This window comes from Sus scrofa, chromosome 7 (assembly GCF_054392235.1).
Source record: "Sus scrofa isolate SSC_HxYL_T2T_F1_AM1 chromosome 7, Sscrofa_HxYL_maternal_Yorkshire_Landrace_v2.0, whole genome shotgun sequence".
In the NCBI taxonomy this organism is placed as follows: domain Eukaryota; kingdom Metazoa; phylum Chordata; class Mammalia; order Artiodactyla; family Suidae; genus Sus; species Sus scrofa.
The window spans coordinates 56,270,147-56,295,455 of record NC_139389.1 but is presented as its reverse complement, the minus strand read 5'-3'; the positions used below and the strand labels follow the sequence as shown (position 1 = coordinate 56,295,455).

At 45.3% G+C, this 25,309-nt stretch overlaps 1 protein-coding gene across 3 annotated transcripts in view; it reads right to left on the bottom strand.

Annotated features, from left to right (window-relative positions):
- Positions 1-25,097, bottom strand: part of ACSBG1 (acyl-CoA synthetase bubblegum family member 1) — a 61,529-nt gene extending 36,432 nt beyond the window's left edge. For 2 of the 3 annotated variants that reach the window (XM_084968370.1, XM_084968369.1), the window contains exons 1-3: positions 25,026-25,097; positions 24,612-24,773; positions 22,245-22,359 (exon numbers count right to left, since the gene is read on the bottom strand). Coding sequence is in view for 1 of the 3 variants with exons in the window: in XM_021098835.2 (XP_020954494.2) it covers positions 18,294-18,427 (134 nt within the window). In the remaining 2 variants the exon portion in view is untranslated. Of the gene's footprint in view, positions 1-18,293; positions 18,430-22,244; positions 22,360-24,611; positions 24,774-25,025 lie in introns of those variants that run through there. The other variant, XM_021098835.2, reaches the window with a different exon arrangement.
- Positions 25,098-25,309: the final 212 nt, after the last annotated feature.

Here is a 25,309-nt window from a genome sequence, read left to right as displayed (position 1 = left end):
TTGCCTGGGCTGGAATCCTGCTGCACCAGGCAGGGACAAGTCTACAGGGTTGGGTGTCACCAAGATCTCAGGCCAGAGGAGGCTGGTGGAACACAGCAAGAATAATAGTAATGGCCAACAGCAAACACGTATGCAGCTCTGTGTGCCAGGAAATGTTCTGTGTACCTTACACATATAGTAACATATCCAATCCTCACAACAGCTCAATGAGGCAGTTTTTACTACTACCCCCACTTTATAGATGAGGAAACTGAGGCACAAGGAGATTATGTAACTTGCTCAAGGTCTTTTGGTTAGTAGGGTAGGATGCAAATTTGAGCATGTGGGTTTCAAGGTTTCTGCTCTTAACCAACAGGCTATCCTCAATAGTCTCAGGCTTACTGGGTGATTGGAGTGCAGTGGGGCAGAGGCAAAAGAGGGGGAGATGTAGATTGGAGGATGTTCCATGGTCCTCGAAACTTCTGCTTCCAATCAATCATCATCAGATCCTTCTATTACACATTTCCTCCAACACGTGTTTTTAAAAACTTTGTGTATGAGCAAGGTACTCATATTAAATCATAATTAAACCATTTCCATATATTGCATTGATGACAGACACAAATGACTGTCAACTGGTGTTTTGAATCATCATTGGGAGGACAGTATGAAGCTTGGAGTTGACATAATTCCAACACAAAGACTCCTAGAAAATTGCTGTCACGTATCTTTTTTTTTTTTTTTTTTTTTTTTTTTTTTTTTTTTTTTTTAGGGCCACACCTGCAACATATGGAAGTTCCCAGGCTAGAGGTGGAATGGGAGCCTCATCTACAACCTATGCATCAGCTTGCAGCAACACCAGATCCCTAACCCACTGAGCAAAGCCAGTGATCAAACCTATATCTTCAGGGATTCTAGTCGTGTTCTTAACCTGTTGAGCCACAATGGGAATTCCCCACCTATCATTTTTATTTGAGGGACCACAAGTCTGAATTAGAGCACACATCTTCTGTTCAGGCTTCAGTTACCCCCTTTGTAAAATGGAGGGATGAAAGGGGTGCTTTCTAAGACCCAACTCTGATGATATGTGGTTTTCCATGTTTCTTTTAAGGGGATGAGGGGAAGGAAGAACACTGTCCATTTGGGTGTTGTGCCCCTGCAGCATATGGATGCTGGCTCTCAGACTTGGTCCCTGCCCCGAGGATCCCACAGTCTAAAGAGGAGGGTGGAGGAGAGAGGCATGTACATGGCCTGGACACATGAGAAGCATGTGTGAACGTGACAAGAAAGAGGGTTGTGTAGTGGGGGCAGAGCTGTGACAGACTGGTCTTTTACGGGAACATCACTTTGCTGTTTTAAAAATGAGAACCAGCATTTACTGAGCAGTTACTATGTCCAGGCATTGTTCCAACTGCTTTACATGTAGTAACTCATTTAATTATCTCAGTAATCTTATAAAGCAAGTACTGATTATAGTTCCCAATTTCAGAGAAGGAAACACAGCAAGATGAAGTAACTTGCTAAATCTTATAAAGCTAGTAATTAGAATAGTTGGGAATCCAAATCCAGGCAACCTGACTCCAGGTAATATGTCCTTAACCATCATATGTGCTGCCTAAAATTGGATGAGGCTCTCTAAGGCTCCTTATTCCTCTCCACGCTTCTCAGCATCATGGGATATCTTAGGAGCAATTGGCTCAGAAAGACGATGAGCACTGTAGCTGACACACTAGTTTAATGCACATGTATTTTAAAATTTTTCAAATCAACATACTCCTGACATATCAACACAATATCCAACATATGACAAAAAAATAACCAGATATCTGAAAAAGCAAGAACTGTGGGCCAAGATCAAGGGGAAGAAAACAATCAATAAAAACATACTCAGGTATGACACAGATATTGGAGTAAGCATACAGAGACCTTAAAATGGCTAATAACACATGTTCGCTAATTTTTTTTTCCTTTTTTTTTCTTTTTTAGGGCTGTACCCACGGCATATGGAGGTTCCCAGACTAGGAGTTGAATTGGGGCTGTAGCTGCTGGCCTACACCACAACCACGACAGTCAGAAATAAGCCACGTCTGTGACCTTACAACACAGCTCACAGCAATGCCGGATCCTTAACTCACTGAACAAGGCCAGGGATTGAACCTGCATCCTCATGGATCCTAGTCAGATTTGTTTTCACTGCACCATGACGGGATCTCCCCATGTTTGATAATTTAAAGAAAAAAATGATATAATTGATTAACAGATGGAGAATTGCAACATAACAATAGAAAGCGTAATAAAAGCACAATCTCTGATACTATGAATAATTACAATGCCAACAAATTCAACAACCTAGAAGAAATGGACAAGTTTTTAGAAACACACAGCTCACCAAAACTGAATCAAGAAGAAACAGATCCCTACAAACAAAAGTCCAGGACCAGATGGCTTCACAGGCGAATTCTACCAAACATACAAAGAGGAATTTTGCCCATCCTCCTTAAAATTTTCCAAAAGACTGAAGATGAAGGAACACTCCCAAAGACATTCTATGAAGCCAGGATCATCCTAATACCAAAGCCAGACAAAGATACTACCAAAAAAGAAAATTATAGGCCAATTTCTTTGATGACTATAGATGCAAAAATTCTCAGTGAAATTTTAGCCAATAAAATCCAACAACTTATAAAAAAGATCATACACCACGACCAAGTGGGATTCATCCCAGGTTCAAAAGGATGGCTCAACATAAGCAAGTCAATCAATATCATACACCACATTAATAAAAGAAAAGTCAAAAACCACATGACCATCTCAATAGATGCAGAAAAAGCCATTGACAAAATGCTATTCATGCCATTCATGATAAAAAGTCTTACCAAAGTGGGTATAGAGGGAACATACCTTAACATAATAAAAGCCATTTGTGTCAAGCCCACAGCAAATGTTATACTCAATGGAGAAAAGCTGAAAGCCTTCCCACTAAAATCTGGAACAAGACAAGAATGCCTACTCTCACCACTTTTATTCAACACAGTATTGGAAGTACTAGCCACAGCAATCAGACAAACAAAAGAAATAAAAAGGTATTCAAATTGGAGAAGACATAAAATTGTCACTGTATGCAGATGACATGATACTATATATATAGAAAACCCTAAGGACTCAACCCAAAAACTACTTGAACTGATCAACAAATTCAGCAAAGTAGCAGGATATAAAATTAACATTCAGAAATCAGTCACATTTCTGTATACTAACAATGAAATATTAAAAAGGAGTAAAAAAAAATATACAATACCTTTTAAAATTATATCCTTAAAAATTAAATACCTGGGAATAAACCTGACCAAGGAAGTGAAAGATTTATATGCTGAGAACTATAAAACATTAATAAAGAAAATTAAAGAGGATGCAAAGAAATGGAAAGATATTCCATGCTCCTGGGTTAGAAAAATTAACATTGTAAAAATAGCCATATTACACAAAGCAATCTACAGATTGAATACAATCCCTATTAAATTAGCCATGACATTTTTCACAGAACTAGAACAATCCAAAAATTTATATGGAACCATAAAAGACCCAGAATTACTAAAGCAGTCCTGAGGAACAAAAACCAAGCAAGGGGCATGACTCTCCCAGACTTCAGGCAATATTACAAAGTTACAGTAATCAAGACAGTGTAGTACTGGTACCAAAACAAACATACAGACAAATGGAACAAAGAGGACCCAGAAATAAACCCAGACACCTACAGTCAATTACTCTTCGACAAAGGAGGCAAGAATATAAAATGGGAAAAAGACAATCTTTTTCAGTAAGTGGTGCTGAAAAAACTGGACAGCCACGTGTAAATCAATGAAACTGGAACACACCCTCGTACCATGTGCAAAAAAACCCTCAAAATGGCTTAAAGACTTAGACATAAGACAAGACACCATAAAACTCCTAGAAGAGAACATGGGCAAAACACTCTCTGACATCAACTTTGCAAATGTTTTCTTAGGTTAGTCTCCCAAGGCAACAGACATTAAAGCAAAAATAAACCAATGGGACTTAATCAAACTGACAGGCTTTTGCACATCAAAGGAAACCATAAAAAAACAAAACAAAACAAAACAAAAAGACAACCTATGGAATGGGAGAAAACAGTTTCAAATGATTCAACTGACAAGGGCTTAATCTCTAAAATATACAAACAAATTATACAACTCAAAAGCAAAAAAAAACAATGACCCAATTGAAAAATGGGCAGAAGACTTGAATAGACATTTCTTCAAAGAAGATATTCAGATGGCCAATAAGCACATGAAAAAATGCTCAGCATCACTGATTATTAGAGAAATACAAAACTACTATGAAATACCATTTCACACCAGTCAGAATGGCCATAAGTCCACAAGTAACAAATGCTGGAGAGGGTGTGTAGAAAAGGGAACCCTCCTACACTGTTGGTGGGATTGTAAATTGGTACAACCACTATGGTAAACAGTATGGAGGTACCTCAAAAAACTAAATATAGAACTACCATATGACCCAGCAATCCCACTCTTGGGCATATATCTAGACAAAACTTTCCTTGAAAAAAAACATGAACCTGTATGTTCATTGCGGCACTATTCACAATAGCCAAGACATAGAAACAACCTAAATGTCCAATGACAGATGAAAGGATTAAGAAGATATCATATATATACAAAATGGAATACTACTCAGCCATAAAAAGGAACAAAATAATGCCATTTGCAACAACATGGATGGAACTAGAGACTCTCATACTAAGTAAAGTAAGCCAGAAAGAGAAAGACAAATACCATAGGATATCACTTATATCTGGAATCTAATATACAGCACAAATAAATCTTTCCACAGAAAAGAAAGTCATGAACTTGGAGAACAGACTTGTGGTTGCCAAGGGGGAGGGGGAGGGAGTGGGGTGGACTGGGGATCTGGGGTTAATAGATGCAAACTATTGCCTTTGGAATGAATAAGCAATGAGATCCTGCTGTATGGCACTGGGAACTGTATCTAGTCACTTATGATGGAGCATGATGGAGGATAATGCGAGAAAAAAGAATGTATGCATGTATGTGTGACTGGGTCACTTTGCTGTATAGCAGAAAATTGATAGAATGCTATAAACCATCTATAATGGAAGAAATAAAAATCATTAAAAAACAGATAATTTGAATAGATTGATGTAAAATATAGCAGAATCTGTAATTTAAAAAAAACCTCCTTACAAGCAAAACTCCAGGATCAGATGGCTTCATAGGTGAATTCTACCAAACACATGAAGAAGAAATTTTTACTAATTCTTTTCAAACTTTTCCAAAAGGCTGAAGAGAAGGGGACACTTTCAAAGACATTCTATGAAGTCTTTCTCACTCTGATACCAAAACCAGACAAAGATAACATCAAAAAAGAAAATTACAGGCCAAAATCTTTGATGAATGGAGATGCAAAAAAATCTCAACAAAATATTAGCAAACCAAATCCAACAACAAATAAAAAAGATCATATGGCATGACCAAGTTGGATTCATCCCAAGTTCACAAGGATGGTTCAACATTAAAAACAAAGTGTTACACTACATCACAAAAGGCAAAAACCACATGATCATATCAATAGATGCACAAAAAGGATTTGTCAAAATATAATACTTATTCATGATGAAAACTCTTACTAAAGTGCATATATAGGGAACATAATAAAAGCCATTTATGACAAACCCACGGTTAATATAATATTCAACAGTGAAAAGCTGAAAACTCTCCCACTAAAATCTGGAACAAGGCAAGGATACCTACTCTTATCATTTCTATTCAACATGGTATTAGAAGTCCTTCCCACAACAATCAGATAAGAAAAAGAAAGAAAAAGTATCCAAATTGGAAGGGAGGGGTAAATTGCCCTTATATGAAGATGACATGATACTACATATAGAAAACCCTAAAGATGGCACAAAAACTACTAGAACTGATAAATAAATTTAGCAAGGTAGCAGGATACAAGATTAACATACAGAAATCATATTGGAAACTACCCCTCTAAAAGTTCATGCACTTGAAGACAGAATAATAGAAACTATTCAATCCAAAGAGTAGAGAAAAAAAGATTTTTAATTGAATGGAACAAAATATTGTTGAAAGAAATTAACAAAGAGCTAAGAAAATGCAAAGACATCTCACGATCAAGAGACTTAATATCGTTAAAATGGCGATACTCCCAAATTGATCTGGAGGTCACTATAATCCCTACCAAAATCCCAGCTGGCTTTTTGGCAGAAATTAACAAACTGGTCTAAAATTACTATGAAACTTCAAATGACCCAGGATAGAGAAAATAATCTTGAAAAAGGACAAAGTTGGAGGATTCATACTTCTTGATTTCAAAATACACTATAAGCCTACAGTAATCATGACGGTGTGGTACTGGCATAAGGACAGACATACAGATGAATGGAATAGAATCTAGAATTTAGAGATCAATTTATAGTCCATTGATTTTCAGCAAGGGTGCCATGATAATTCAATGGGGGAAGAACAGTCTTGTCAACAAATGGAGCTGGGATAACTGAATATCAGTATGCAAAAGAATAAAGTTGGACCCTTTCCTCAGGCCATATACAAAAAAAAAACAGCTCAAAATGTGTTGAAGATCCAAATGCAAAAGCTTAACTTGCAAAAACAGTAGAAGAAAGTGTAAGAGTAAATCTATGTGGGCTTGGAGTTCCCGTCGTGGCGCAGTGGTTAACGAATCCGACTAGGAACCATGAGGTTGCGGGTTCGGTCCCTGCCCTTGCTCAGTGGGTTAAGGATCCGGCGTTGCCGTGAGCTGTGGTGTAGGTTGCAGACGTGGCTCGGATCCCGTGTTGCTGTGGCTCTGGCGTAGGCTGGTGGCTACAGCTCTGATTCGACCTCTAGCCTCGGAACCTCCATATGCCGCGGGAGCTGCCCAATAGCAAAAAGACCAAAAAAAAAAAAAAAAAAAAAAAATCTATGTGGGCTTGAGTTAGGTAAAGCCTCCTTAGATATGACACCAAAAGCACAAGCAACAAAAGAAAAACAAATTCGACTACAGCAAAATTAAACCTTTTTGTGCCTCAAAAGACACCATCAAGAAAATGAAGAGATAACCAAAAGGGTAGAAGAAAATATTTGCAAATCATATATCTGATAAGATAATTATATGTATAATATACAAAGAACCTTTACAATTCAGTAGTAAAAGGAAAATAATAATCCAACTAAAACTGGGAAAAGGATTGAATAGACATTTCTCCAAAGAAGATACACAAATGGACAACAAACCCATTAAAAGATGTTCAACATCATCAGCTATCAGGAAATGCAAATCAAAACCACAATGAGATAACGCTTATACCAGACAGACTGTATATAAAAGACAGATACTGATAGTGTTCATGAGGATGTGGAGAAATTAGAACTCTTGTACACTGCTGGTGGTAATGCAGCTGGAAAACAGTCTGCCAGTTCTTCAAAAGGTTATGTGTAGAGTTATTTTATGACTGAACAATTCCAGTTCTAGGTTTATATGCAAAAGAAATTAAAACACATGTCCATACAAAAATTTGTATATAAAAGTTCTTCACAGTATTATTCATAATAGCCCAAAAATGAAAATTCAAATGTCTGCCAAGTAATTGAATGGGTAAACAAAATGTCCATACACTGGAATATAATTTGGCTGTGAAAGGAATGAAGCACTGATACATGGTACCACATGAATGAATCATGAAAACATTATGTTAAGTGAAAGAAGCCATTCAAAATAGATGATATAGCAGTTCCTTTAAATGAAACATCCAGAATAAGCAAATCTATAGAGATGAAAATTAGATTAGTGGTTGCCTAAGGGCTGGGAGCTGGATGAGAAACGGAAAGTGACTGATAATGGGTCTAGGACATTCTAAACATTCTAAAATGGACTGTGGTGATGTATGTTTGCACAACTCTAGGACTACACTAAAAACCATCAGATTTTACATTTTAAATGGATAAATTGTATGGTATGTGATTTATATCACAATAAAGCTGTTATATTAAAAAATGAGCAGAGCCTCAGTAACTTGTGAGAAAACACAAAATATCTTCTTAAAAGTAGCTTACGAAATGAAAATGAAATACTGACATTTTCATTTAATGAAAAATAAGAGGATTTTTCACCAACACCTCTGTGACTTAAAATCACCCGCCTGCAAATTCTTTATACTCTTCCCATCAACAGGTTGTCTTATTTCTCCTCTTCTTGAATATGGGATTGCCTTAATGACCAGCTTCTAACAAATACAACATAGTAGAAGTGACACTATGTAATTTCCAAGGTTAGATCATAAAAGGTGATATAGTTTTCACCTGACTCTCTGAGGATACATGTATTTTGGATCTCTGACCCACCGTGTCAGAAATCTAACCAGAACCATAACCTTAAAGCCACCATGAAGGAGACCATGTGAAGAAGCCACATCAGCTACCCAGCTGTTCCAAATCCCAGCTTATTGAGTCTTACCACTTCAAGCATCACACATATAAGTAAAGAAGACTTTGAGATGGCCCCAGACCCGGCCACCAGCTGTCATGTCAAGAGGACACTCAAACAGCCCATAGAGAGGTTCACTGGCAAAACTGGAGTTTCTGGCCAACAGCCAATATGGTAAGTTGAAAAATGTTCCCCCAAATATTCATCTCCTAATCTCTGGAAACTGGAAACTGAATATTACCTTATATGTCCCTCTCCAAAAAAAAGGATTTTTCAGATGTGACTAAATTAAGGATTTTGGGACAAGGAAATTATAGTGGATTATCTAGGCAGGCACTAAACGCAATCAATGTGTGAGTGAGAGTATGAGTGAGGCAGAGAGAGATTTGACACACACAGAAAAGGAGAGGCAATGTGACCTAGAGGCAGAGATGGGAGTTGGTGCAACCATAAGCCAAGGGTGGAGGTTGTAGCCTCCAAGAGATGAAAGAGGCAAAGTATGGATTCTCCTCCAGAGCCTCTGGAGGGAGCAGAACCCTGCTGACACCTTGATTTTAGCCCCATGAAACTGATTTTAGATTTCTGATCTCCAGAACTGTGAAAGAATGAATTTCTGCTGTCTTAAACCACCAAGCTTGTGGTAATTGGTCACAGTGGCAGTGGGAAACTAATATAGCCCATGAGGAACAGAAGTCTGCCAACAACTTTATAAGTGGGCATGAAAGAGGGTCTTCCGGAGTTGCCATTGTGGCACAGTGGAAATGAATCCCACTGGTAACCATGAGGTTGTGGGTTCAATCCCTGGCCTTGCTGTGGATTAAGGATCTGGCATTGTCATGAGCTGTGGTGTAGGTTGCAGATGCGGCTCAGATCCTGCGTTGTGGTGGCTATGGTGTAGGGTGCCACTTGCAGCTCTGAAATGATCCCTAGCCTGGAAACTTCCATATGCCATGGGTGTGGCCCTAAAAAAAAATTTAAAAAGGGGGTTCTTCCAATTTCAGATGAATGCTACCCTGGCTGACACCTTGACTACAACCTCATGAGAGACCCTGAGCAGGAACCCCTTAACTTCTGAATTACTGAGCCATAGAAACTGTGAGAGATAATAAATGATTGTTGTTGATCTGAGGCACTACAGTTTTGAGTGATAATTGGGACACTTTCACTGCAAGCAATGCCATAGGAATTTATTTAGGCTGATGGAATTATACCAGATGAAAACATGGACCTACAGGAAAGAATGAAGATCACTGGAAATGCTAAATATATTAGAAACAAGGCAAGGAAGTCCACTCTTATTACCTCTCTTTAACATTGTATTTGAGGTCCTAGCCAGTGCAATAATGCAAGAAAATTTAGAAGGCAAAATGATTAGAAAGGAAGAAGTAAAGCTATTAATAGATAACAAAATTGCATATATAAAAAATTCTAAGGGATCTCAAAAAAGAAGCACTAGAACTAGTAAATGAATTTAGTAAGATCACAGGATATGAGGTCGATATTTTTTAAAAAATCAACTTTGTTTTTATACAAACAACAAATGATTAGAAAATTAACTTTAAAATACAATTTACATAGTATCAAAACCCATGCAATTCTTAGGAACAAATTTAGGAAAAGATATATGAGACATCTATAGTGAAAACTATAAACCATAGTTAAGAGGAATCAAAGACCTAAATAAATGGAAATATATACCATATTCATGGATCAAAAGATTCTCCCCAACTTGAAAGATAGATTCAGTTCATTCCTAGTCAAAATTTCAAGAGTCTTTTATGTAGAGGCTGACAAGATAATTCTAAATTTTGCATGGAAATACAAAGGAACTACTGTGTAAGTAACTGACTATTCTGCAACAAGTATTCCAAAGTGTGGGGACTTAAAAAAAAGCATCTGTGCATCTATTATCTTATAGTTTCTGTGGGTTAGGAATCTAGGTGTGGCTTAGCTGAGTACCTCTGGCTCAAAATTTCTCATGATGTTGTAATCAAACTGTCAGCTGGGGCTGCAGTCTCTTCCGAAGGTTCAGTGGGGGTGGGGTGGGGGGGGCTGCTTCAAAGCTCACTCAAAGGGGTTGTTGGCATAATCCAGTTCCTTGCAGGTTTTTGGCCTGAGAGTCTCAAGTCCTCACTGGCTATTGGCACCTGGGCCTCTCCCTCAAAGCAAGCAGGTAAGAAAATGAGGGAGAGCTGTAAAAATGAAATCATGGTCTATTTGCAACCAAATCTTGGAAGTGAAATCCTATCACTTTTGCCATAGAAATGAGCTACTAGGTTAGTCCACATTCAAGGGTAGGGAATTATACAAGAATCCAGAAGGCCCAAATCATTGAGGAACACCTTAGAGGCTGCCTACTGCACCCAGGATAGCCAAAACAATCTTGGGGAAAAAAAAAAGAACAAACTTGGAGGACCAACACTGATTCAATATTTAAAGGATAAAGCTATAGTAATGAAGACAGAATGGTATTGGCAGAACTACCAAAAAATAGTTCAAAGGAAGAAAATTCAGCAATGTGCCCATACATATGGCTAATTGCCCTTTTTTTCCCCCTCTTTTTGCTATTTCTTTGGGCCGCTCCCAAGGCACATGGAGGCTCCCAGGCTAGGGGTCTAATTGGAGCTATAACCCCCGGTCTACACCAGAGCAACAGCAATGTAGGATCCGAGCCGCGTCTGCAACCTACACCACAGCTCACCGCAAAGCCGGATCCCCAGCCCACTGAGCAAGGGCAGGTACTGAACCCACAACCTCATGGTTCCTAGTCGGATTGGTTAACCACTGCGCCACGATGGGAACTCCCTTTTTTAAGATTTTTAATTTTTCTATTATAGTTGATTTATAATGTTCTGTCAATTTCTGCTACATAGCAAAGTGACCCAGCCCTATATATATATATTTACATTCTTTTTCTCACATTCCCTCCATCATGTTCCATCACAAGTAACTAGATATAGCTCCCTGTGCTATACAGCAGGATCTCATTGCTTATACCACTCCAAATGCAATAGTTTGACTTTAAACAAACAAATAACAACAACAACAAAAACAAATGAGCCATGGCAATTTAATACTGAAAAAAATCATTTTCAACAAATGGGACTTGAATGACTCGATATAAATACTTAGGAAAAAGAAAAGATTAATTTGAGATGGATCAGAGAACTAAATGTAAAGGCAAAAACTATAAAGCTTCTAGTAGAACACATAGGAAAAAAAACATCTTTATGATCTTAGTATAGGCCAAGCTTTCTTAGAGAAGACACAATGGCACTAACCATAAAAGGAAAAATTAGATTAAAAAAAAAACAAAAAAACTTCCTCATTAAAACACACCAACGAAGAAATGAAGATAAACCACTGACTGGGAGGATATTTGCCGTACATCGATCTAGTGAGTGACCGATATCCAAAATATATGGAGAGATCTCTACAAATCCATAATAAAAGGATTAAGAACACAATTACAAAATGGACTGAACATTTGGATAGACGCTTCACAAAAATAAGGTATAGAAAAGGCCAGTGAACACACAAAAATGTACTCAACATCATTATCAGGGAAATTAAAATCAAAACCACAGTGAGATGCCACCATTTGCCCACCAGAATAGCTAAAATGACAAAAAAATAAGAAGAGTAACAATACCTAGTGTTGACAAAGACATGGAGCAATAGAAACTGCTTTCAGGGATGGCACGACCACTTTGGAAAACTTCTGCTGGCTTTATATTTTTATTTATTTATTTAGTTATTTGTCTATTTTCAGGGCCATACCCATGGCACATGGAAGTTCCCAGGCTAAGGGTCGAATTGGAGCTGCAGCTGCTGGTCTGTACCATAGCTACAGCAACACCAGGTCTGAGCCATGTCCACACCACAGCTCACGGCAATGCCAGATCCTTAACCCACTGAGAGGTGCCAGGGATAGAATCTAAGACCTAGTCGGGTTCATTACTGCTGAGCCATGACGAACTCTCTGGTGACGTCTTTAAACATATGCCTGTCTTTTGATACAACAGTTGGATTCCTAGGGACTCCTCCGAAGAACTGAGTATGCATGTCTACCAAAAACATACCTTATACAAGAATGCTGCTAGCAGTTTTATTCATAAAATCCCCCAACTGGAAACAACCCAAATGCCCTTAACAGGAGAATGGATAAACAAATTGTGATCTAGCCACACAATAGCATTCTACTCAACAATGCGAAAGAATGAACTACTGAAACACTTCCCAGTGTGGAGGAATCGTGCAAACATCTTGATGAATGAAAGAAGCCAGACAGAGAAAAGCTTTATATGCTGCTCAAGAACAGCCAGAACAGCGGGTGTTCAAAACTGGTTGCTTAAGGATGAGTGGGGGTGAGGGTGGACTAGAAAGGAGCACAGAGAACATTCTGGGGTGATTAAACTGTTCTGTGTTTCTACTGAGTTGTTGATTACAGGGGCATGTACTTTTTTCAAGAGTCACTGAATTATACCCTTATATCCGTACGTCTTACTATATGAAAAATTTGCTTCCACTAATAAAAAACATACAATCTATTACATCTCACAGATGTACATTCTTATTTTACAGCTTTAGAATCCAAACTAGGTCCTAGATATCTTTCAATACGTTTACGACCTTTGCAGTTTCCAAAGCACCTTCCCAGCCCTGACTTCAAGCATTCCTCCAGGCTCCTTTGCAAGGCGGAAGAGAACTAGGACCCAGGGAACGCTCACAGCACCCAGTGTAATAGAGGACTTTCTGCCACCACCGCTCCCATGCTTTTTGCAGGGTCAAAGAGGTAAGCAGCGAGCTCCTCATTCCTGCAGGTATTCACATCGGGATATGTTGACAACATGGGAAAGTTGTGACAGAGTGGGTTAGACTCAGTGACTTAAAAAAAAAAAATCCCACTAGTCTAAGAGTCTGCCATTCAGGGGCTCGCCTGGGGACAGAATGAGTCAGCTTCCGGCCTAGCATTCGGACTCCAGGCCAGCTTGGGTGCTTTGCAGCCCCTGCAAGGACTCAAGGCTGGCCTGGGCTGACCTGCATTCTGAAGGCATGCAGATCAGAATTCAGATGTCTGGAACCCAGGTTACCTTGCCCCCAGGCACTTTGACTTCCCAGATGTGTCCTTTATCCTAGGACTCTTGACCTTGCCTTCCTGTGACACTTACACTCCTAAGTCCTCTGCCTTGTGCCCAGTGGCTTTTTAGTTTCTCAAACATTACTAGCTCCTGCCCACCTCAGGTCCTTTGCATATGCTATTCCCTTTTCTTAGGACGCTCTTCCCCCACCCAACTCCTATCATCTTTCAAGTCTCAGCTTAAATTTTGCCGTCTTAAGGAAGCTTCCCAATCCTCAAGACTGAGTCAGACCTCTGTTACATTCTCTCTCTCTCCATTCACACACATACAGTTTGTCTTTTTAGGGCTGCACCTGTGGCATATGGCGGTTCCCAGGTGAGGAGTTGAATCGGAGCTACAGCTGCGGGCCTACACCTCAGCCACAGCAAAGTGGGATCTGAGCCATGTCTGTGACCTACACCATAGCTCACAGCAACGTCAAATCCTTAACCCACTGAGTGAGGCCAGGGATAGAACCCGCACCTCATGGGTACCAGTCAGGTTTGTAACCTATGGAGCCGCAACAGGAACTTTAATAATGTTTAAGTATACGATTCTGTGGCATTAATCATACTCCCTCCTTTTCCTCCTTAATCCTTCACTGCATCTTTTGTAATTATAGTTTAATAAGTAATTATGTAATTATTTGTTAATGCCTGTCTTTCCTGCAAGTATGTAACTCAAATTAGGGACTTGCCACCTTCTTTTTTTTTTTCTTTTTTCTTTTTATGGCCATACCCATGGCCTATGAAAGTTGCTAGGCCAGGGGTTGATTTTAGATAGTTTAATCTATTGCACTGGGTTGGGGACCGAACCCATATCTCAGCAGCAACCCAAGCTGCTGTAGTCAGGTTCTTAACCCACTGTGCCAAAGCGGGAACTCCCGTGGCCTTATTTTCTATGATATTCTCTTAGCATAATGCCTGACGTATTCAACAATAAATAATTTTGAATAGATGACTGTATACTTATGAAAACAGATAAAGATACTAAAATAAGGGCAAAAAGCCACTCCACAATAGCTATGTTTCAGATCATGGGGAGGTGAGGGGGAGGAAGTTGGGAAGAACTAGAAGGCCCCTGATACTTTATATTCTTAAGGATGCTTGTGTCATCTTCATAGCATTTGCAATATGATCATTCCTTCTAGGCTTGCATACCCCAGAGATGTGGAGCTCACTTCCTATCATCTTCAGAAAGCTTTATCCATGAGAGCAGTCTTCCTCACTGGGCTTGCAGCAGCCTCCTATGCCTAGCCCCACCTCGGCTCTGAGGGGGCTCCTCACTGAACCCTGTCTTTGGGCAAGCAGAGTTGGGAGAGGCACCTGGGAGCCCAGGGGGAGTGTGGTCAGTTCAGAGCTCGCCATCCTTCTCTGGGCCCAGCTTCACTCTGCAAGATCCTTTCTCCCGGCATCTGCCTCCAGCCCACCCAGCTCCAGCCTGGATTCACTGTGGACAGATTCATCTCCCCAGACCAGGCTCTCCTTCTGCTTCTGCTGCTTCCACGCCTCCCAGGGCTCCTCTTGGCCTCTTCCTCTGGCTCTGGCGGCCCTTGTACCTGGCTGCCCCTGGGCTGGCCCCATCGGCTGATCCAGACCTAGGAGTTAGCCTGGCCCAACCTGACTGGTTTGACAGCCACCTGCAACCCCTCTGCAACTGCACCTTCCATCCACAGGGTGTCCCTGCCTGCCACTGGGCATCCACCCTCCCTTCTAATTTTTTTTTTTAACTAATTTTTTATTTTTTTGTCTTTTCTAGGGCATATGGAGGTTCCCAGGCTAGGGGTCTAATCGAAACTGTAGCTGCCAGCCTATACCACAGCCACAGCATCGACAGATCCGAGCCGCATCTGCCACTTACACCACAGCTCACGGTGACACCCAATCCTTAATCCACTGAGCGAAGCCAGGGATCAAACTTGCAACCTCATGGCTCCTAGTCGGATTTGTTAACCACTGAGCTATGATGGGAACTCCGTACTTTGGTTCTTTTGAAGCCCTTAATCCAGCCTGGGCTTCCTCAGGCTCAGGGAGGCTGGGGTCTCTACTGGAGAGCGCGTTTAATAGGGCTCTGGACGTACTCAGTGGGTACCCTTGAGAGATCACATGGTCTGTAGCCACAGCCTCAAAGGACACAGAGCACAAGCAGCCAGATCAGCACCAGACCTGTTCCAGCTTCAGCCCAGCAGGCCCAGCCTCTCCTGGCCCTGGCTCAGCTCCTTCCTTCTAGCCCTGAAGATGGCACGGCACAAAAGGGAATTCATATGGGTCAGCCTGGTGTGCAAACCTCCTCCAGCTCTCAGCCTCCTCCTCCCCCAACCTCTGGCCTCCTCGCTGCAACCCTGGGCAGGGCAGCAGCTGGGGCGGGGGTGGGTGGGGTGGGGTAGATAAAGCCTTTCTCAGGCCATTAGAGGGATGCAGCCCCCCGCCCCTGCCCCCACCGGGGCTACCAGCCCAGGACAGATGGGCAAGCTTGAGACGGAGCCTTTGCTGCTGAGGTTGGCCTGAAGGAGCAGAGCAGTGGAGTGGGGCATTGCAGCAGCTCCAATGGCCTCTGACTTTGGAACAATGTTAAACAAGGGTTCAAAATTCTTTCCTCATGGCTACTCTGGAGGCTGACAGAGCAGATATTATCGTTCCCATTTGACAGGTGGAGAAACTGAGGCTCAGAGAGGGTGACTTGCCCAGAATCAGAGTAGGTCTGGAGCAGAGCTGGATGCGAGCCCAAGGCATGAGCCCCTCAGCCCGCTGCTAAGTGAGTTCCCGGGTGTTGCTGGTAGGTTGACTATGCCTGTGAAGGGTGGCCCTTGGGCCTTTGAAAATATTTCATACATGCCAGCTGACAGTCTGATTAAATTTTCTGCAAGGCCTGTAGGCGTCAGGTTTTTTGTTATTTGGCCGTGCCTGTGGCATGTGGAAGTTCCCAGGCCAGGGATCAAGCCTGTCCTCAGCAGCGACCTGAACCACAGCAGTGACAGTGCCAGATCCTTAACCCTCTGCACCACCAGGGAACTCTAAGGGTCAGGCGTTTGGCTTCATTTGCATAGAGAGTGGTATTGGGGCTCAGAGAGGCCAACCAACATGCCCAAAGTCACTAAGCAAGAAGGCAGAGGAGCTGGTTTTCAGCCCTCTCTTCCCCAATGGGGCCCCTCTCCTACTTATCTTCTGAGGCTCTGCTGTCTCGCTTTCATGGGCCCTCACTGAGCCCGTCCCCGTGGAGGAGGGAGTACTGGCTAGCTCCCCTCGAGGGGCCCAATTGACCCTCTGCAGACGGCCCAGTCCAGGGAGGGTGCTGGACCTCATCCTCTCGGAGGCCTTGCAGGTAAGGAGCCCCCGCTTCTAGAGGACAGGAGTGCACTCTAGGTTCTCTGGAGACTCAGGGCAGGGCCCAGACCCCCAGCCCTGGGAGGCGCATTAACATTTATTCCATTCGCTCAGTCTTTCCTTCCTCATAACCCTGTGTGAACAATGGCCATTCACACACTGGCAAGTTCTCCCCATGCCCACAGAGGGCTCAGACCCTGGCATCCATCCCGTTCCCCAGCCGCCCCCGTGCTGCACGGCAGCCACGCAGACTGCTCCCTTCCCCAAGGACCCTGTCTTCCTTGGCATCTTCTCACCATTGCAATGCTGTTCCCCCCCACACACGACCCTTCCTCTCTGACAATCAGTGCTCTCCTGGTCATCCACGGCCTGTCCCGAGTGCCCGGTGAGAAGCCTCTCCCTCCTCGTCTCGGCCTGTGCCCCTCGTGGACTCTAGAGTTCTGTGTGTCTGCCTGCTGGCTGGGGAGTTCTGGGGCCAGGACTGGCCCATCTTCTCAGGTTTCCCCGCTCCTTAGAGGGACAGGGCCTGGGCCAGAGGGGGCACTGGTGAATGTCTGACAAATTGAATCTGCTTCCTCTGCATCACTCACGGATTAGCAGAATGCATATGGCAGAAGGGACTTAGGGAAGACGTCCACCCCTGCATTCACGTACAGAAGGGATGCTGCAGCCCAGACAGGGGCAGGGACCTGCCAAGGTCACACAGCACACTGGAGCCCCACTTTCTCTGGCTCTCCCCTGTCCTTGTCTGTCACCAACTTAACATGCCATAGGTCCCCTTGAGGAGACAGAGAAACACTCTTATTGACAGAAAACTTCCTCTTCTATCCAACTGCAGCCCCCTACACATGCCCCTAGAACTGCGCTCGTTTTTCTTTGTTTCTTTTTTTTGCCTTTTGTCTGTTTAGGGCCATACCCACGGCATATGGAGTCTTATCAGAGCTGTAGCTGCCAGTCTACACCACAGCCACAGCAACACAGGATCTGAGCCGCGTCTGCAACCTACACCACAGCTCACGGCAATGCCGGATCCTTAACCCACTAAGCAAGGCCAGGGATCGAACCCGCAACCTCATGGTTCCTAGTTGGATTCGTTTCCACTCTGCCCCGACGGGAACTCCAAGGGCTTGTTTTTCACTTGAGCCCCTCTTGCCACTCGGGGGAATACAAAGTATGTAGCAGCTCCGAGTCCACACATCCCAGTCCAGGGCTTCTTGCATTTAGGGGACATCCAGGCCCTTCCCTTCCTTTCCCAGATGAAGATACTGAGGCTCAAAGAGTGGAGCAGCTTGTCCAGGTTCACACAGCAGCGTCAAGGCCAAAACTCGGCCCCCAGGCTTGGGGGTCAGAGACCCCACCTCTGACTTACCTGGTTCCCAAGTTTTCTTGGGGGGTCCCCAGGCTCCCGGCTGGCCGGCTCTCCTGAGGGGCTGCTGTGCTGTCCGGCATGCTGGGGTCCTGGGTCGGGGGACAGCTGCGTCCAGGTCCAGAACTGCGTGGCATCTGCCACAGGCATCTGCCAGGGAGCCGGCTCCCACTGCAGGGGAGGTTGGCCTTGACCGGGCCGGGGGCGGGCCTGGGGCCGGGGAGGCGGTGACTGGAGTGGCCCAAAGAGACCCATTTCCTCTCTATTTTTAGGAGTTGAAAACACTTCTCAGTGGAGAAGTTGCTCAGGATTAAAACTTTCCTTTTCTTTGTGGTTTTGTTTCACTCAAGATGAGGAGAATTTCAATGAAGCCAGTGTTCTTTTTGATGCAAATCCGCTCTGGTTCTCCCAGGAAGTCTGGCCAATGGGCTCAAGACTTCTGGGCCCCCAGAAAACCTCCTCACTGGCTTAAAAAGGCCACATCTGCGCACAAGGGTTCTCAGCACCAATCTGGATTCAGATCCTGCGGTGGTCACTAACCTCAGCTGCTCACATCCTGCAGCTTTGCCTCACTGAGAGCCAGACACAGCCTGGGGAAGGGGTTTCACCTGCTCAGGCCAGCTCCCCCAGGCAGGCCCTGCGCTGGAGGCTGGAGACCTGAGGAGGACCCATGGCTCTTGTCCTCAAGAAACCCCAGTCTGGGAGTTCCCGTCGTGGCGCAGTGGTTAACGAATCCGACTAGGAACCATGAGGTTGCGGGTTTGGTCCCTGCCCTTGCTCAGTGGGTTAACGATCCGGCGTTGCCGTGAGCTGTGGTGTAGGTTGCAGACTCGGCTCGGATCCCGTGTTGCTGTGGCTCTGGCGTAGGCCGGTGGCTACAGCTCCGATTCAACCCCTAGCCTGGGAATCTCCATATGCCGCGGGAGCGGCCCAAGAAATAGCAACAACAACAACAAAAAGACAAAAGACAAAAAAAAAAAAAAAAAGAAACCCCAGTCTGGGGGAAGGAAATGGACATTTCCAACACCAAGGACTATTATAGAGTTGACAGAAGCGTTTGCACTGAAGCAAACACGATAGAGGACCTAGGCGAGTGACCACCAGTGGCACCTAAATATAAGCGGGGATCTGTTCTTTCAGCTACAGGAAAGAAGAACATTGGTTGTGGCTTTGCAGGCATCCATCAACAGAGATGGGAACTTCACGCAGAGCAGGGCAAACGGGGGCTTTCTCTGAATACCCAAATCTCCCCCCTTAGACTGTGTATTAGTTCCCTGCCAAAACAGCACGCAAACCAGGTGGCTTAAAACAGAAATGTATTCTCTCATGGTCCCGGAGGCCAAAAGTTGGAAATCGAGGTATCTTCAGAGCCATATTCTAAAGGCTTCAGGGAAGAATCTTCCTTTGCTTCCCCCAGCTTCTGGTTGTTCCCAGGAGCCCTGGACATTCCTTGGCTTGTAGACACATTACTCCAACCTCAGTCTTTGTCTTCACATGACTGTCTCCCTTCTGTGCCTATGTCCTTATTTTCTCCTTTTTTTTTTTTTTTTTTTTTTTTTGGTCTTTTTTGCCATTTCTAGGGATGCTCCTGTGGCATATGGAGGTTCCCAGGCTAGGGGTCTAATCGGAGCTGGAGCCACCGGCCTACACCACAGCCACAGCAATGCCAGATCCGAACCGCGTCTGCAACCTACACCACAGCTCACAGCAATGCTGGATCCCCAACCCACTGAGCGAGGCCAGGGATCAAACCCGCAACCTCATGGTTCCTAGTCGGATTCGTTAACCACTGAGCCACAACGGGAACTCCATATTTTCTCCTTTTCTAAGAACAACAGTCTCTGGACTAAGGCCCACCCTAATCCAGTATGACTTTGTCGTTCTCTCTGTAAAGATCCTATTTTCAAATACGGTCACATTCCAAGGCTCTGGGGAGGCATGAATTTGTAAGACCTGATGCAACCGAGTATAAACTGAATATAGGAGGCACCAGCGGAGATTCCTGTGAGATCTCCTAAGGGGTCAGGGGTTCGGCTGGCTCTCAGGTAACACGATCTTGAGGCAGGTGGCTGAGAAAGTGCTTGGCTGTTTCCACCACAATTCAGGGCACAGAACCCGGGATGAGGCTTTCCAGTACTTTAAAGGCACATTGGACAGGAGGTCTAGAGTCTGGCTTTGGGGCCTGAATCTTTCGTAGACCTCTTCTCCCCTGTGACCTTGGCAGCTCTCTGTCCATCTCTGGACCTCAGTTTAACTTCTTGGATCAGGAGGGTGATGGCTTAGAAGCTGGCCAAGGTGGCTGCCAACTCCAGCTGGACATGAGAGGGTGATGGGGGGAGCCGTGCCCGTGGGGTGACTGGATGTGCTGAACAGGGCAGCCCTGTGAGTGGTGAGTGGTGAGCCCTTCCCCAAGGGCAAACCGAATCAGAGACAAGAGACATTGAATTCTAAAGCTCCAGAGCTCTGGTTATGATGAAGCTGAGAAAGGTTTGGAAAGCTGTAAGATGAGGCAAAGCAAGTTCTTCCTTCCCCAACCCCATCCCTCAGATTCTTAGGGATCCTGGGAGTGGGGAAGGGAAGACGGTTCAAGAGAAAGGCTTGGAGAAGAGCTCCCTTGGGCACATTTCCTGAGCAGCGTGGCGGGAAGAGGGCAGGGGACCTGAATCTTCCTGAGAAAGTGACAAGGCCCTAGAGCATGCAGTGCAGGTCAAAAGAGGAGATGGTTCCAGGGCGCCCCCCATCCAGGGCACAGACTGTGGACCAAGTGTCTACGCAAGGAGAGGGCAGGGTGGGCACACGGACAGCGGAAGCTGATGGGCACACGGGTGCTCGCCTGAGGACTAGGACCAACCTTCTCACAGAGCCTTGATGCTGGGACGTGGTGCCGAGGACAGGGAGCAGCCGAGTCTGACTTAGCTGAGTTTTAAAAGTAAGTGAACTCATTTCATTTGGAAAAGCAGCTAGAACTACAGGCTGTTTATACTGCCTTGGCCCCCCAGCTTCCCTCTCCTTTGGATCTGTCTCCTGGTGGTGGTCTGTGTGGCCATCCCTGGGCTCCCCACCCTGGCCTCTGGTCGGGTTAGGCCAATGCAGGCGGTATCAGGAGAATGGAAGGCGGATGGAAAGAAGGTGGGAGTTCGAGTCCTCTCGCTCACCTGCTGATGCACTTCTGGCAGCAGCTTCATCCTGGTCCTGAGAGCTGGAGATCCTGCCTGTCATTCCCCCAAAGGAGAGGTCTAGCTCATACTGTCGCTTGGCTATGCTCTGTGGCTCCCTTAACTCTGCCCTCACCTCTCTAACTGCCCCTTGGAGGGGCCATCTCTTCTGTGTTGGGCCCCTGACTGACACAGCAGGAACATGGAAAGCGGACAAAGTGGGTTGATCGTTTTGTGGGTATAGGGTTTCCTTTTAGGGGATGATGGAGTGTTTTGGAAGCAGATAGAGATGGTGATTACACAATACTCTGCATGTGCTAAACGCCACTGAATTGTACACTTTAAAACGATAACTTTATGTTATGTGAATTTCACCTCAATAAAACCTTTTTCTTAAAAAAGTACATAGGAGTTCCCATTATGGCTCAGCGGGTTAAGAACCTGACTGGTATCCACGAGGTTCAATCCCTGGCCTCGCTCAGATGGGCTAAAGGATCTGGCATTGCTGTGAGCTGAGGTGTAGGTCTCAGACATGGCTCAGATCTGGCGTTGCTGTGGCCGTGGTGTAGGCGGGCAGCTGTAGCTCCAATTGGACCCCTAGCCTGCGAACCTCCACAGAAGAACAAAAGAAAAAAGGTGCAGAGAACTTCACAGTGAAAAGTAAATAATTTTCCTCCTACCCTTCTCCCTCCTCACCCATCCTTCTCCAGGAGCCACTGCTGTTCAAAGTAGCTTTTGCATCATTCTAGAAATATTCTGGACACACACAAGTGATAACACGGGATACATAGTTTTGTACCTTGTTTCTCAAACTTGACAGTGTTCGCTGGAGAACATTCCTGTTGTTGTCCTGAGAGCCTCCTTGGTCTCTCAGCATTCCACCAGAGGGCTGGCTGGGACGTGCCTAACCCGTCCTGTGAGTAAACAGCAAGATTGTTTTCAGTCTTTGTGCTGCATCAGCCCGATTGATCCCTGTCCCACATGCACTCGAGTTAGTCTCGCTCCAAGATAAATTCCTACAAGTGGAACTGTTGGGCCTGACTTAGCTTAAATTTGAAAATGATAAGCGCTCTTGTAAAATAGGCACATTAAATATTCTGCCATAGGAGGAAAGGGAGGGAGGTTTTTGTTTTGTTTTAATTCATAGAGTTACGGAAACATAAAGTTGCAGTTTTACCCACTGGGGAGGTCTCTTCGTTGTGTGTGTGTGTGTGTGTGTCCATGTCTAAAATGTTTTCTGCACCAGCTGGAGGGCTCTCCCCTCTGCTCCCGCTGTGTGGCGGGCAGGGTGTGGGGTGGCAGGAGAGGTTGCTGGCTGGGAGCAGGACTCTCTAGGATGTTCCTGGGACAAGTGCATTGTGGCCAGGAGGGCCTAGCCCAGGCAGCACTCTCCAGAGAGACCGCCTGGGGACCGTGTTCTTCCCGGACTCTGGGGACCCCCTGAAGTCTCAGGCTATGTCCCTTTGTTTGCACTTTTCTAGGAGAAGCCTTCTAGGTCTTTGTAGATCCTGAGATCTACATCTGACAGGAACCACAGGAAAACACCAAGTTTTGGATTTACACAGACCTGGGCTCAACACTTGCTTCTTGTGTTTTGTCTTTTTAGGGCCACACCTGCGCCATATGGAAGTTCCGGACTAGGGGTCGAATCGGAGCTGTAGCTGCCAGCCACAGCCACGCCAGATCTAAGCCACGTCTGTGACCTTCACCACAGCTCCTGGCAATGCCAGATCCTTAACCCACTGGGCGAGGCCAGGCGTTGAAGCCACGTCCTCATGGATACTAGTCACGTTTTTATAATGGAGCCACAACAGGAACTCCTGTTTTTGAGCTGAGTGACAAGGAGTCTTATCCCTTTGGGACTGAGCTTTGTCACAGTGAGGGGTGGGGTTAGCAATCACCAGTTCTTGGAGTTGTGGGTAAGGAATGAACCAGAAGATTGGGAAGATGGGGGCCAGTAGGGCTTCCTCCTGGCACTGCTGTGTCTCTGGAATAACCTGGTTTTCTGCGAGCCCTCTTCCCTCCCTCTGTGGCATCCTGTGGGGACCACGTCCCCTCTGCTGGTCCAGGCGGAGGCAGAAACACAGGTTCCCAGAAACTGCTGACCTAGAATGTGAGGATGCACTGTGTGCCCAGAGCCAGATTTCCCTCCTCCTGAGATTAGATAAAAAGGGGCTTGGGGGAGGACAGAGCAGCGGAGTGAGAGCTGGAAGGGACAACGCAAGCACGTAGGGAGGGGGCTGGAGGGACTCAGGACGGTGTGTGCTGATGCGGGGGAGACCCGCCTTCCCACCTCCCCCTCACCCCCATCCCGGGACCCCAGCGAGCTGCCCTGAGCACAGCAGGTCTCTGACCCCCTGCGCTGGGCTGAGCCCTGGAAGGCCCTGTTATATAAGACTAATATTTGAGAGCACAGTGGTCTCTGCCAGAGCCATCTAAGGGCTTCCTGTATTGGAACAGAAGCTGAAGACCTCGTGTTGGCCCTTAAAAAAGAAAAAAAAAAAAAAAAAGAGTTCCCATTGTGGCTCAGCAGTTAATGAATCTAACATCCATGAGGACGCGGGTTCAATCCCTGGCCTTGCTCAGTGGGTTAAGAATCCGGCGTTGCCTGCAGCTACAGCTCTGATTCCGCCCCTAGCCTGGGAACCTCCACATGCCGCGATGACGCCCTAAAAAAAAAAAAAAAAAAAAAAAAAAGACCTCGCATTGGGCCACAAGGCCCTCTGGGACCTGGCTCCCACCATCTCTCTGACCTTACCTCCCCCTGCCTCCCCCCACAGCCGCACTGGCCTCCTTGCTCTTCCTCCTGCCTCCCGGCCTTTGCATGGGCTGTTCCCTCAGCCTGGGACATGCAGTCCCCATATATCGGCCGACTGTCTCATCACGTCCCTCAGTCTGTACTCAGATGTCACCTTCTCGCTGAGGCCTCCCCCAGTCACCGCAGCTAAAGTCACCCCTCCGCCCCCCGCCGCCCCACTCTCTTGCTGTTTATTTTCCCTATGCTCACCCCATCCTCTGATTCCAGAATACTCTGTGTGTTGGCATCTATCTGTTCACCAGGATGCAGGCTCCTGGAAGGCAGAGATTTCGTCTCTTTCGTTCCTTCCCCCCAAAGAGTGCCTGGCAGAGGGTAGGTGCCTGATTGGTCCAAGGAATGATTTCTGACCTGTGAGTGTAGATGCGGAACAGCTGTGGACACCAGCCACCGCGCCATGAGCAACAGTTCCTTTTGGAAACAGTTTCTGGGTGTCTCCAGGTCAAAACGGGGCCTCCATGTCACAGGCCAGATGACAGAGGTGATGATGCAAGCTGAAGAAGTGCTATTTGGCTGATGAGGGAAAAAAAAAGAGTGATTAAGAACACCAAGAAAAACAAAAACAACTTGTAAAAGCATTGCTGGTTCGATGAACGTGGAAGGGCTGTAAACAATTAATTGGAAGAAAGCAAGGTCCACATGTGTGCTGGGCGGCACCCCCCCCCCCCAGGCCGGCCAGCCTTGTCGTTGCCGGGCCTGGAGGCAGAAGAAAGCGTCAAAAGACAGCAACAGGGACTCAATGGTTCACTAGACAAGGGATCATACACGGCTGAGATGAAGGGGCCTGGAGCCTGTGGCTGGCGGATGACAGGCAGAACATGACGGCACTCTTCGCTCCTTGGGGGAGGAGCAAGCTACCATTTATAGGGGGGATTGCCGTCAAGTGGGCTCATCCCCCACCAGGGACTAATTAAGCCCTATAACTAAGAGAAGTGGATTGTCATGTGAGTGAAGCAGGGCCTGGTCGGGCAGGGAGCAAGCACAGAGAGCAGGAGAACAGCCATCTTGAGTGGCCTGACCATACAATATCCCCAACGCTGGGATGTTGC